This window comes from Lepidochelys kempii, chromosome 5 (assembly GCF_965140265.1).
Source record: "Lepidochelys kempii isolate rLepKem1 chromosome 5, rLepKem1.hap2, whole genome shotgun sequence".
In the NCBI taxonomy this organism is placed as follows: Eukaryota; Metazoa; Chordata; order Testudines; family Cheloniidae; genus Lepidochelys; species Lepidochelys kempii.
Genome location: NC_133260.1, coordinates 30,737,141 through 30,750,233, shown reverse-complemented (window position 1 = coordinate 30,750,233; position 13,093 = coordinate 30,737,141). Strand labels below are relative to the sequence as shown.

The 13,093-nt window shown below is 40.3% G+C and overlaps 1 protein-coding gene across 2 annotated transcripts in view; it reads left to right on the top strand.

Annotated features, from left to right (window-relative positions):
• PAIP1 (poly(A) binding protein interacting protein 1) overlaps window positions 1-13,093 on the top strand; it is a 45,135-nt gene that overhangs the window by 8,777 nt on the left and 23,265 nt on the right. For both annotated transcript variants that reach the window (XM_073343892.1, XM_073343893.1), the window contains exon 4: window positions 3,290-3,402. In XM_073343892.1, coding sequence (XP_073199993.1) covers window positions 3,290-3,402 — 113 coding nt within the window. The remainder of the gene's footprint in view (window positions 1-3,289; window positions 3,403-13,093) is intronic.

The window sequence follows — 13,093 nt, the reverse complement described above, 5'->3', positions numbered from 1 at the left end:
GGGGAGGGAGGGAGGGAGGAAATAGGTAAAACTTTTTTCCATGTATAAATATGGAAGTAGCAAGGAGATTTCACGTAGAGTAAAATTGTCTGACAATTTTAATTTTTTTTTTTTTTTTTTAACAATTAACCAGGTTTTGCTTTAGTGTGTGTTTTTGAGTTGCTGTGATTTCCTCAAATGGGGTAGAGGAACCAGTGGAGATAAACCACCCAAAGTGATACAGTGCATAATGTATACGTTATGACTCCATCTTAAACATAAGGCACTTACAGTATCCACACCGAAAAGCTTGCAGTTCTGTATGTAAAACACAAGAATATAATATTTGATTTCCCAATCTACAAATTAGTTAGGCACACAATTATTCTTGTATCTCATACTAGATAAAATTATACTTTTACCAACTTAATTAATTTTTTCAGCATCTGACCTATTACAAAAATTTCAGATAAATAAATTCCGGTGTGTGATGAGCATTTGCTCAACTGCAGCTGTTCTAACTAGACAGAAGTACAGATCTTCTTAAAAAAAAAAAAAAAAAACCAACAGAAAACCTGTCAGTTCTGAATTCAGTTCTGTCTTCCATGATTTGACATCTACAACTTTCTACCATTTTGATGCAATGGTGTTGTCACACTGTCCTTTGGAAACATAGAATTTGGGCTTGAAACCTGAATATTCAATTTTTAAATGTCAGAGAATGACAAAATTTAGGATTACATTGCATTAACTACATTTTGGGTCTGAGGATGGGAAGAGGCGGTTTTGTTTTGGGTTCCGTTTCTGACCTTGATTGGATCAGTCATGTTGGCAAAGTATTGAAAAAGTTCCATAGAATCAATTTTCAATTTTGTTCTTGTGTGGTTCCAGTTCTTCACTTAGATCAGATGAGATTCCAGTGAAACTGCAACACTTTCTTCAGCCTGTAATCTTTCAAATCCCTCTGAAACCTCTTTCAATTATGTTTGTTATTTTAATACCCTCTTATATCAAATGGGTGCTGTTTCGATGGCCTGAATAGTGCAAATTTAATCATATTATCACTGTTGGATAGACACACAATCTTCCTAAGAGATCTAGAGTGTCTTAGGGAAGTTGAGGCATGATTTCTCCTTTTTCAACCAACCATTACACCAGTTAGTGGTTTGGGTTTTTTGTAATTTCCACAGTTGTGCTACTTGCTAAATGGGTTTTAAATAGTGTGCTGAATGCCCATACATTTTATTTTCATTAAGAAAATGGTAAAGATCTCCATGTCAGTATTTTTCTCATCCTTCTTGAATGGTATCTTTTGCATTTTGGACATAAAGCTGTGTGGTTTTAATTTCAGATGTAGAATTAATAATTAAGTAGGAATGCATTTTTCTTCTATGGCGTATAGCCATTATTCGATTATCCTGTTTGACAAACCAATTTACCTTGTCAGTATGGATTCTTAATTCTTTCCTATCTTTCTTTATTTGTAGTCTTTAGCAGTGGAGTCACAAGTATAAATTTGTCTGGTGGAGTATATCGAGGGAAAAGTGTTTCAATCATCTTTTAACTTATTCATTTTGTGCTACATTGAAGGTGATATTAGCATAAAGGAACTTTGTATCTTCCCTATCAAGTTCAAGTCTGGCATAATCACAGAATTTACCATTTTTGGGATGTTGCAGTCAAGCAAGCTTCTTCTGAAAGAAACTGAAATTGAAGAGTTGCTAGAAGTTCTGACTATGATGCCTGTATTGAGAATGTATTGCTTGCAGCAGCATCAAACTAATCAATTTTCTGCTATTTCATTTCAATAGAAAAAATTTCAATGACATGTTTGATTTTGAAGAATCAGAAGAAAATGGCTTCCTAGAAGAGCATGAATCCATTATTCATTCCTGAATAACTCTTGATAACATTTGTTTTAATTATTTCAGTCCAGTCATTTGTTTTGTACCACTTCCTTCATTCAGTTTTAGGCACGTTGAGTCAGGAATTAATAAGCAAATGTTTGCTAATCACTAAACAGTCAGTTTGTTTTACTGAACAATAGCTTTTCCATTTAGCTTTGCCTTTCAGAAAGAGAAACAACCATCTATGTGAATTCATCACTGAAGACTTAAAATGAACTAGCTGCCTTCATAGAGAGCAACATTATCAAATACCCAGCACACCTCCGTTTAGTTTCTAGACTCCAGCAAACCAAGCCCTCCTAACAGTTCACAATTGTACCCAATCCCATCTCTTCAGCATCTGACTGTTGATTGTAACTGCTAGCCATGACCCTCTTTCTAATCACCAATGTTATTTACCCGTTACCATTCTTCACAGGCTTCTAGAGGGCTCTTTAATTTTCATATTGCTCCTTAATAGGAATAACAAAAATCTTGATGTCCTTCCTTTTTCAATTTTTAGAATAGATTTTCATTCACAGATCAAAATGTTTCTACTGTTAAAAAACACAGCTTTTCAAATATTTTGCTCATTTAATTCGGAGTGATATAAATGTTCAAAAAATAGACCTCCCTTCCTCCCAAAATTAAGTACTGTCTTTTTTAGGAGAACGGGGAGAAAATAAAAGTTTTGCAACCTTGACTAGTTTATAATGGTTTTGACTCTGTTTCTCACGTGTTAAGTGCTTTGCCTGTTGAGTGATGCACAAGCATTTTTAGTTGAGGTTTTGGCTATTTTTATGTTCACAGCATTCTTAGGTTTCTGAACTTTGATCTAAGTATTGACATTTAGGTATTGTTTAGGTAAACAATAAATTACTAGTGGGCAAATAAACTGGGCATTGGGATGTGAAGGGGAGGAGGAATTAGGAGACACAGAATCATAGGGTTAGAAGGGACAGCAAGGGTCATCTTGTCTAACCCCCAGCCAAGATGTAGGATTTGTTGTATCTAATCCATCCAAGACACGTGGCTGTCCAGCCTCCTTTTGAAAACCTTCAGTGAAGGGGCTTTCACAACCTCCCTAGGCACTCTGTTCCATTGTCTTACTGTTCTTACAGTGCCTTTATGCTGGCGGGTGTTGGCATTTTTATGAAGTCAGAACTTCACGGTGTGGGAAAGCTTGTTTGATATTGAATTGCCATTAGACTCTGAGCAATCCTTTGCTGAAATTAAGCATGTTACAAATAAGTTATTGAAGTTCTCTCTTTTTGCTTAGTCTGCTGCTCTATGATATAGCCAGCTTTTAAGAAATCCATTGGTGTTGATCAAGTGCTTTTACTGAAAGATAATCTTTATTTCCTAATGAGCTAATTTTCGTTTATTGTGAATAATAATTTATTTTTCTGAATTTATTTTGGAAGGCCACATCTGTCCCCAATTTTTCCTACATGGGAGCACGGCTGTGTAATTATCTATCTCATCATCTAACCATTAATCCACAAAGTGGAAACTTCCGGCAGTTGTTACTTCAGAGGTCAGTATCTACCTGTATTTTTATGATCAGGAAAAACTAGTATGCTTAAAAATGACTTGTTTTCCTCGTCTTGTATTTTCCCCCCCAAACTTAGTTAAAGGAGTCAAAATACATATTTAATATAAAGCAAGGTTCAGACTGACATTTTAAATGAAAGCTACATATTCGAGACCAAGATACTATTTTTTGATGAATTTATGAATTAATAAATTACTAATAAAGCTGACTGGAAACTAGTTCCTCCAAAAATCAGTATAGTATCCCCGACAATCTTTTTCAAATTTTTCATAATTTCTAAAGTGTCCTGAATTAGTCTCTTGTTTGAAAAGGAAAATGTGCTTCCTCGGTGAAGTAACTTGCACCTTCCCCTTGAAATTCAAGAGTGCCATATCTCTGCAGCATCTGTATCATATTGCTTCTGAATTTCTCTTGCATGTCAATATGCTCTGCTGCTGTAACCAACAGTTCTTAAATTCCCTGAATTGTTTGTGTTAAAACGATTTTTAGGATTTTGATATTTCACTTTTTTGTTTTCAAGTTTTTTATGTCTTCTGATTCAAACTGTAGAGAAATACACTTATGAGACTAAGGGAGATTAAATGCAGTATAAAAATAGGATTCTCTCTTCAGAGTTCTTTTGGCAAAGCACTTTATTTTGAATCAAGAGTTCTGTTGAGGTAATCCTGTTTTTGAAAGAGGAGTATTTTTGGCCTCTAATAAATTATGGGGAGCACTTTTTATTAGTCTGTATGGCAACAGGCTTGACAGATTAGTGCACTTGAAAGATATGCTTAAATTTACAGTTTTTCTTCATAAGATTTAGTCTTTAAAAGAAATTATTCTTCCTTTTGCTAAGGGTCCTTTGGGTCATTGTCAGAGCTGTAAAGATTTGTTCTTTTCCTCTTAAATCTTTCTTATACTGCAATCAGTAGATTTCTAGCTAAACACATGTTAATCAGCATTGAGACTATCATCCTATCAGTGAATCGGGAGAAATCTGCTGCTGGGCAATAAGAGGCACTAATTCTTTCCCTTCTTAGGAGTCTGAATTTCTAACCCTTTGACCGCCCAGGAAAGATACTAGACATTGAATAGATGTTCTTTCTTTTAAATAACTTTTGACTTCTGTGGATTCCGAGGAACTCTCCAAAGGATCCACTCCTCTATTTCATTATTAATAAAATACTTCATTGGAGCATGTTCCATTACCATGTTGTTGAATATTTATTTCCTTCTTTCCCTGAGTGATTTGTGAGCATCATAATTATAGATTATTAATATTAAATATTACACTCAGATAATAAATATAGGACTTATATTTCTATCACTGACAATATTAATTTGTAAAGTCTACCGTGACCTTTGGTAAATTGTCCCAATAGTTAATTACCCTCATTGTTTAAAAACTTACACCTTACATTCTACTTTTTGTTTTGCTAGTTGTCAGATAATTTTATTCTAAGCAGTACTTTATTTCCCTGCTGGAAAGGCAAGGTTGACCACAACTCTGTGAAACTAAGTATAGTGCACAAGTGATTTGAGATAGAGATGGAAAGTTCAGTTGCTATTTAAAGCAAATTATTTTCTTAGAAAACAAATTAAGGACTTATTCAACCTCCCTTCTAGTTCTTCTATTCATTTGTTAGTTTCTGTTTTATTTTGTAACAAATGAAATTGGGGAAAACTCTTGGTTACACCCATGTGAGTTAAATAAACTTGTATAGCTTTTAGAAAACCATTATTTAATATATATTTATTAAAATTACAGGGTTAGTTACACCTCTGTCCCCTTTCGGGGTTGGGTCTCTTGTGCTTTCCTGTCTCAGGGTGGAATCTCATGATTCTTCCACTCTTAGTCCACATTTTCCAGTTGTTGTTAGAACTCAAGTTGCATGGCTTTGTGTGTGGAATACAGTTTTTGAAACGATGGTGTCAAGCTGTCTGAAGAGGCTCATGGACGTGAGTGCCAACCTTAGGGCAGATTGCCACAAACCAGGGCACAAGCCCCAAACTGGTTGTATGTTTTGTAGGGCTGTCAAGTGATTAAAAATATTAATAGAGATTAATTGCGTTGTTAAACAATAATAGAATACTATTTATTTAAATATTTTTCGATGTTTTTCTACATTTCCAAATATATTGATTTAAATTACAACACAATACAAAGTGTGCAGTGCTCACCGTATGTTATTATTTTTGTTACAAATACTTGCACTGTAAAAACTATTTAAAAGTAGTATTTTTCCGTTCACCTCATACAAGTACTGGGGTGCAATCTCTTTATTGTGAAAGTGTAACTTACAAATGTAGATTTTTTTTATTTTTTTTTTTTGGTTACATCACTCAAAAACAAAACAATAAATCTTACAAGTCCACTCATTCCTACTTCTTGTTCAGCCAATCGCTCAGACAAACAAGTTTGGTTACAATTTGCAGGAGATAATGCTGCCCGCTTTTTGTTTACAATGTCACCTGAAAGTGAGAACAGGTGTTCACATGCCACTGTTGTAGCCAGCGTTGCAAGATATTTACGTGCGAGATGCGCTAAAGATTCATGTGTCCCTTCATGCTTCAACCACCATTCCATGCTGATGATGGGTTCTGTTTGATAAAAGTCCAAAGCAGAGTGGACAGACACATGTTCATTTTCATCATCTGAGATAGATGCCTTCAGCAGAAAGTTGATTTTTCTTTTTTGGAGGTTCGGATTCTGTGGTTTCTGCATCAGAGTGTTGCTCTTTTAAAGACAACTGAAAGCATGCTCCAAACCTCATCCTTCTCAGATTTTGGACAGCACTTCAGATTCTTAAACCTTGGGTCAAGTGCAGTAGCTGTTTTTAGAAATCTCACATTGGTACCTTCTTTGCATTTTGTCAAATCTGCTGTGAAAGTATTTTTAAAACGAATATGTGCTGGGTCTGAGACTACTATAATATGAAATATATGGCAGAATGCAGGTAAAACAGAACAGGAAACATACAATTCTCCCCCAAGGAATTCAGTAACACATTTAATTTATGCAGTATTTTTTTAACAAGAATAATCAGCATGGAATCATGTCCTCTGGAATGGTGGCCCATGCATGAAGGGGCATACGAGTGTTTAGCATATCTGGCACGTAAATACCTTGCAACACCGTCTGCAAAAGTGCCATGCAAATGCCTGTTCTCACTTTCTGGTGACATTGTAAATAAGAAGCAGGCAGCAGTATCTCTCATAAATGTAAACAAACTTGTTTGTCTTAGCAATTGGCTGAACAAGAAGTACAACGACTGCATGGACTTGTAGGCTCTAAAGTTTTACACTGTTTTATTTTTGAGTGCAGTTAAGTTTTAAAAAAAATCTACATTTGTAAGTTACACTTTCACTAGAAAGAGATTTCACTGCAATACTTGAATGAGGTGAATTGAAAAATACTATCTTATCATTTTACAATGCAAATATTTGTAATAAAAATAATATAAAGTGAGAACTGTACATTTTGTATTCTGTGTTTGTAATTTAAATCCAATATATTTGAAAATGTAGAGAAACCTCCAAAAATATTTAATAAATTTCAATTGGTATTCTATTGTTTAACAGTGCGATTAATCACGATTAATTTTTTTAATTGCTATTAATTTTTTTTTTAGTTAATCATGTAAGTTAACTGCAGTTAATCAACAGCCCTAATGTTTTGTATTAGATTCCACCAATCAAGTAACAAATGTGAACTTGACAAGCACTGTAACAGACAGTCCCCTGGGACACTCCAGTTTATCTTGCCACCCATGCAAGCCTGCCTTTGTGGTAGATGGTCCCTTCCACCAAAAATCACGACGATATTCTGGTTACTCCAAATCCCAACGAGCCAGTCACTTACCACAGGTCACTTTAGCTCTCTCGCCAAAGGCCGTGCTTGTAGCCAATTCTGTAATAAACTGAATACAGATTTATTAATTAGGAAAAAGAAATTAGTTATTTTACAAGGTTAAAGCAGATAACCATACACACAAATGAGTTAGTCTGAAATTCCAAAAAGGTGATAGTAGCTGCTCTGTCTGCAAGCATTATGTCTTTTAGGGCTAACCAAACTAAGCGACTTGGGGATCCCTGGCTTATGCTTAGAAATATTGCCCTCTCCCAATTCCAAGCAGCACAGTGATGATGATTTCTCCTTAATGTGGATTTCTATTCCCTTCCCCCAGCGTTCAAACTGTGATGGGATGAGTGCTTGTGCACCTAGAATCAAAATCGTAGGACTGGAAGGGACCTCAAAAGGTCATCTAGTCCAGTCCCCTGCTGTCTTCATAGGTGCGAGGGAAGCAATCGACAAAGTCTTTTGTCCACTGATGTTCCACGATGGTTTGTCTGGTGTTTATGGGCCTTTTTTTGTTGGGGAGGAAATGATATGGTAAACTAGTACATCGCACTTGGTAATGCTTCTCTCCTGACTGTGGGGTATACAATCTTAGCAAACTTTTTATAGTTACAGAGCAAACACTTAAATATCACCCGATGATACGGAATACGGATAATATTAGTAAGATTAATACATGCAGCATCATACAAGCATTTCATAAAGTCTAAAGACTAAATACATTCTTAGAACTCTAATATCTATTTTAACAATAGTAACACACAGGTGAGTCAGATTGGTTTCCAGCTATGCATGTGTCCGTGTTCAGTTAGGCTTAGGGACCTTGGCATGAGCTGGCACCTCGTCTGCCAGCATCACAGATGGCACTTTGGAAGAAAAGCTATAGAAGCTTAGGCTTGAAAAAAGCAGAAGCAGGGAGAATAAGGGCATGGCTATACTTTCAAATGTAGAGCACTTTGAGTTAAACCAGCCTTCTTAGAGTGCAGTAGGGAAAACGCTGCAGTCTGTCCACGCTGACAGCTGCAAGCACACTGGCATGTCCACATTTGCGGCACTTGCAGTGGCATTGGGAGCAGTGCATTGTGGGCAGCTATCCCACAGAGCACCTCTTCCCATTCTGGCGCTGTGGGAAGGGGGTGGGGAGTGCGGGGCATTCTGGGTGCTGTCCCAATGCCCTGTGATGCATCAGTTTGAATCCAAGCAATCCCTCTGCTTCCGTCCACAATTGGCACCATCTTTCAACATTTTTTGTACTGCGTGCTCTGTCTTCCTTTTCGGTCTGTGGGAAGGGAGCCCAAACTGCTGAGGAATATGCTGACGAGTCTCACCAGCACATCGCATTTGGCAGTCGAGTTACTCCTTAAAATCCAAAGTGACAGTGAGGACTCCGACAATGATATCGACGCAAGTAACGCATACGACACAAGATTGCTTGTGGCATTCATGGACATGCTCACCACCGTGGAATGGCACTTTTGTGCTCCGGGAAATGAGCACTGAGTGGTGGGATCACATCGTCATGCAAGTCTGGGATGACGAGCAGTGGCTGCAGAACTTTCAGATGAGAAAAGCCACTTTCATGGGACAGTGTGAGGAGCTCGTCCCCACCCTGCAGCGCATGGACACGAGATTGAGAGCTGCCCTGATGGTGGAGAAGCGGGTGGCTTTTGCAATCTGGAAGCTGGCAACTCCAGACAGCTACCAGTCGGTCGCTAACCAGTTTGGAATGGGGAAGTCGACCGTTGGAATCGTGTTGATGCAAGTTTGCAGGGCCATTAATCGCATCCTGCTCAGAAGAACTGTGACTCCGGGTAGCGTGCTTGACATTGTGGATGGCTTTGCACAAATGGGTTTCCCTAACTGCGGAGCGGCAATAGATGGCACACACATTCCAATTCTGGCTCCAGCCCACCTAGCCTCCAAGTACGTTAATCGGAAGGGGTATTTTTCTATGGTTCTCCAGGCGCTTGTGGATCACCGTGAGTGTGTCACTGACATTAACACAGGCTGGCCCAGAAAGGTGCATGACTCATGCATCTATTGGAACACTGGCCTGTTCAGGAAGCTGCAAGCTGGGACTTCTTTCCCAGATCAGATGATCACCATAGGGGAAGTCGAAATGCCCATTGTGATCCTTGCAGACCCCACTTACCCTTTAATGCCATGGCTCAAGAAACCCTACACAGGGAGCCTTGACAGCAACAAGGAGCGGTTCAACAACAGGCTGAGCTGGTGCAGAACGACTGTGGAGTGTGCTTTTGGCCGTTTAAAGGGCCGCTGGCGCTCTCTGTATGGGAAGCTGGACCTGGCTGATAACAGCATCCCCGCGGTTATAGCTGCTTGCTATACCCTCCATAACATTTGTGAAGGGAAGAGTGAATGATTCACTCAGGCATGAAACTCGGAGGTTCAACACCTGGAGGCTGAATTTGAACACTCAGAGAGCAGGGCTGTTAGAGGGGCCAAGTGCGGGGCTACAAGGATTAGGATGCCTTGAAGGAGCAATTTGAGGCTGAAATCCACCAGTAATGTTTGGTGCCCTGCACGGGAGTGAAGTGCATTGGTTCCAATGTTAGCAGGAATCTGTTTTTGCTACATATGATACACTGACTTCCAGTGCCTGTTGCTTTCCTGGGCAAGGTATCTTTCCGAAGGTATCTTTTACTTTATACAATAATAAAGAAAGTTTTCAAAGCCAAAAAATCCATTTAATGAAAAGAAAATGCATTTATTGAAAAGAAACACAACTGCCTGGGAAACACAAAGGGCAAAGGGATGGGGTGAGGAACGGTACAATCACAGGTTTGCGTATGTCCTGTTATCATACTCAGCCTTCCTGTTTGGAGTGCTGTGCAATGAGTGCTGCACTTCAGGATGTCTATACTGCATGGTGATGGGGGTTGAGTGCAGTGGGTAAGGGTTGTAGTTTTCAGGGCTGGGTGGTGAAGCTACAAGTGTTGGAGACAGCTGGTGGCAATAAGAACCCAGATGTTGGGGAAAGTGGGTTGGAGGTGACATGGGGGCACAAGGGAAAGAGTATTGGGACAAGAGCTGCGGGGGGTGGGGTGGGCATGGTAGTGCTCCGCCACGAGCTCCTGGATCGAGTCCGCTTGGTGCTCCATGATGCTTATCAGCCGCTCTGTGCTTTGGTGCCGGCAGTCCACATTCTGCTGGCGGACCCTCCTTTCACTCTCCCATCACTCCAGCACTTTTTGATTTTCATTAAGGGAGTGCTGCATGACTTCATGCAGCATGTCCTCTTTGCTTCTACATGGCCTCTTCCTGATTCTTTGCAGCCTCTCAGCCGGTGATAACATGGACGGCTGAGATCTCAAAGTTGGATCTGTAAAGGCAAAATGCAACACTTAACAGAGGCAGCATTGTTCACACCAGACAGAGCAATGATCCTCCGTACTTAAGGAGGGCAAGCACAGTCTGCACAATCGCATAATTTGCCTGTCCCAAAGTAAGCAAACATAATCCCCAGGAGCCCCAAAATGGTGAGTAAGCACAGGGTCAAGGGGGACTGATTCTTTCATGGCTGTATTGTCCTCTGGGTTTCTGTGCCTTGGGGAGAGCCAACAGCTACAGGAGGCCCCTATACTGAACACTGTCCCCACATTTTCCGCAGGAGTTCGTCCTGGAAGATACCTCGATGCTGAGGGTGACCTGGGAAGCAAGAGAGGGTCTTCTTCCACAATGCAGCTTCTGCCCTGGCCCATATGCAGCTTGCCTGTGTACAGCAATGGTCCCCCCACCCCTCATGGCACAGTGGCGCGTACATGTTAGCTTGCCTGGGACAAGGACCACAATGGCTCTCCCACAATGCCCAAGTTCTGGATGAGACCTTTGAAGGGATCACTGAGGCAGATTACCACTATGTGTGAGAGTGCATCAATGCCCAATTCCGCATCTAGGCATGCATGCAGCCCTAACCCTGCTTGCCCCAAGAGCTCTCACCGAATAACTTCCTTCCCAAAATAAAAGCCAATTACCGGGAATCTCCTATGGTGTTTGTCCTTCCCGAAGCATTGGCCTCTGCAGCTGGCCACCTTCCTCCTGGCTTGAGAACAGCTCCTGGCTGCATGCATCTAGGGATGCCAGGGTATCTTCCTCCTCAGCACCCTCGCTCCTGCTTTGCTTTTCCTCCTCCTCCGGCCTTGTTGGACTGTACTCTGAAGTGTCCATGGTGCTACTGGGAGTGGAGGTGGGGTCGCCCCCAAGTATCGCGTCCAGCTCGTTGTAAAAACGGCAGATAGAGGGAGCAGCACTGGAGCAGCTGCTTGCCTCGCAGGCTTTGCAGTAAGCATTCACCACCTATTTCACTTTAATCCTGTAGTGCAGTGCATCCTGGTCATGACCCCTTTCCATCGTGTCCCTTGATATCTGCCCAAAGGTATCATAATTCCTATGGCTGGAGCGCAGCTGGGACTGGACAGCTTCCTTCCCCCAAACACTGATGAGGTCCAGCACCTTGCCATTGCTCCATACTGGGGATCGCCTGGCGTGTGGAGGCATGATCACCTGGAAAGATTTGCTGAGAGCACTCCACGCCTGGCTGAGCAAACAGGAAGGGGATTTTCAAAATTCCCAGAGAATTTAAAGGGCGGGTCTGACAGTTTGGTCATCTGAGGGCAGGGCAGTAGAGTTCAAAGTGATGACGAGAGTGGCTAAAACAGGCAATGTGGGACACTTCTGGAGGCCGATCAGAGCGCATTAACAGACCAGGGCATCCACACTGGTGCTGCGGCGCTCCAGCGGGGGCTCATCAAATGTTATTCCACTCACTGAGGTGGAGTACCAGGAGCGCTCTAGCCACGGAGTCAGAGTGCTCTACGTGCCTTGCCAGTGTGGACGCATCATGAGTTAGAGCGCACTGGACTGCTTTAATGCGCTCTAACTCGCAAGTGTAGCCATGCCCTAAGATTTGTCCAAGACCAGTATAGCAAGTCCACTTCAGTATTTCGGATTAAAATTTTATCGTTCCCAGTCCCCAAATCAATCCATTAAACCGCAATCGTAGTCAGCTCTCTAGAACTGTGCTTAGAAACATGAGTGTGTTCAGGAAGATTTGCCTTGTTAGTTCATCTAGAAAACTTAATTAAGGTTGCTCATGTGGTTTTCTTATCAATGTTGACACTGAAAATCCAGGAAATAACATTAATATTTATGCCAACCTCAACTTGCATGTTCTTCAATCCAATTCCTAAATCAGTCATACTCCTCAGCTTCACAACCAAGTCCCTTTCTGTTCCATCAAATTATCACTGACAATGCTTGATAATGAAAAGGATTGGTCCATAAGATTCTCTGTTGCTGTGTACTGGTATGCACATTTCCAAAGACCTTGTTTGGTATGGGTACTTAGAGTTCTATACAAAATTGCCCCTTATTCCCTTTCATCTTTTTTATGTTCTGTATTTCCATTCAACTGTAGTCCACCATCTCATTTTGATTTACAATTAAACCATATATATCAATCATTTATAACTGATGGGCCAAGGTTATAGGGGTGATACATGTTAAGTGGTGTAAAATAGTCTGTGGTGTTGCACACAAAGCCACTAACAGGAGGATATCAGAAACTATCATTTAAAGTATCCTTACTCAACTTCTACTTACTGTGTGAAGTTACATCTTTTTGGACCCATTTACCAATATTTAACTTGTATAGGGACAATGTAGGGAAATAATATATATCAGTGATATATTTAAAGAAGTATTGTGTTCTGTTCCATTTTGCTGTCTGCTTCCATTCTTTCAGCACTAGAAAACTTGCCTTTTTTTTTTAAATCATACAATTAAGTTAATTAATGTAAAAGAAGAAAATTC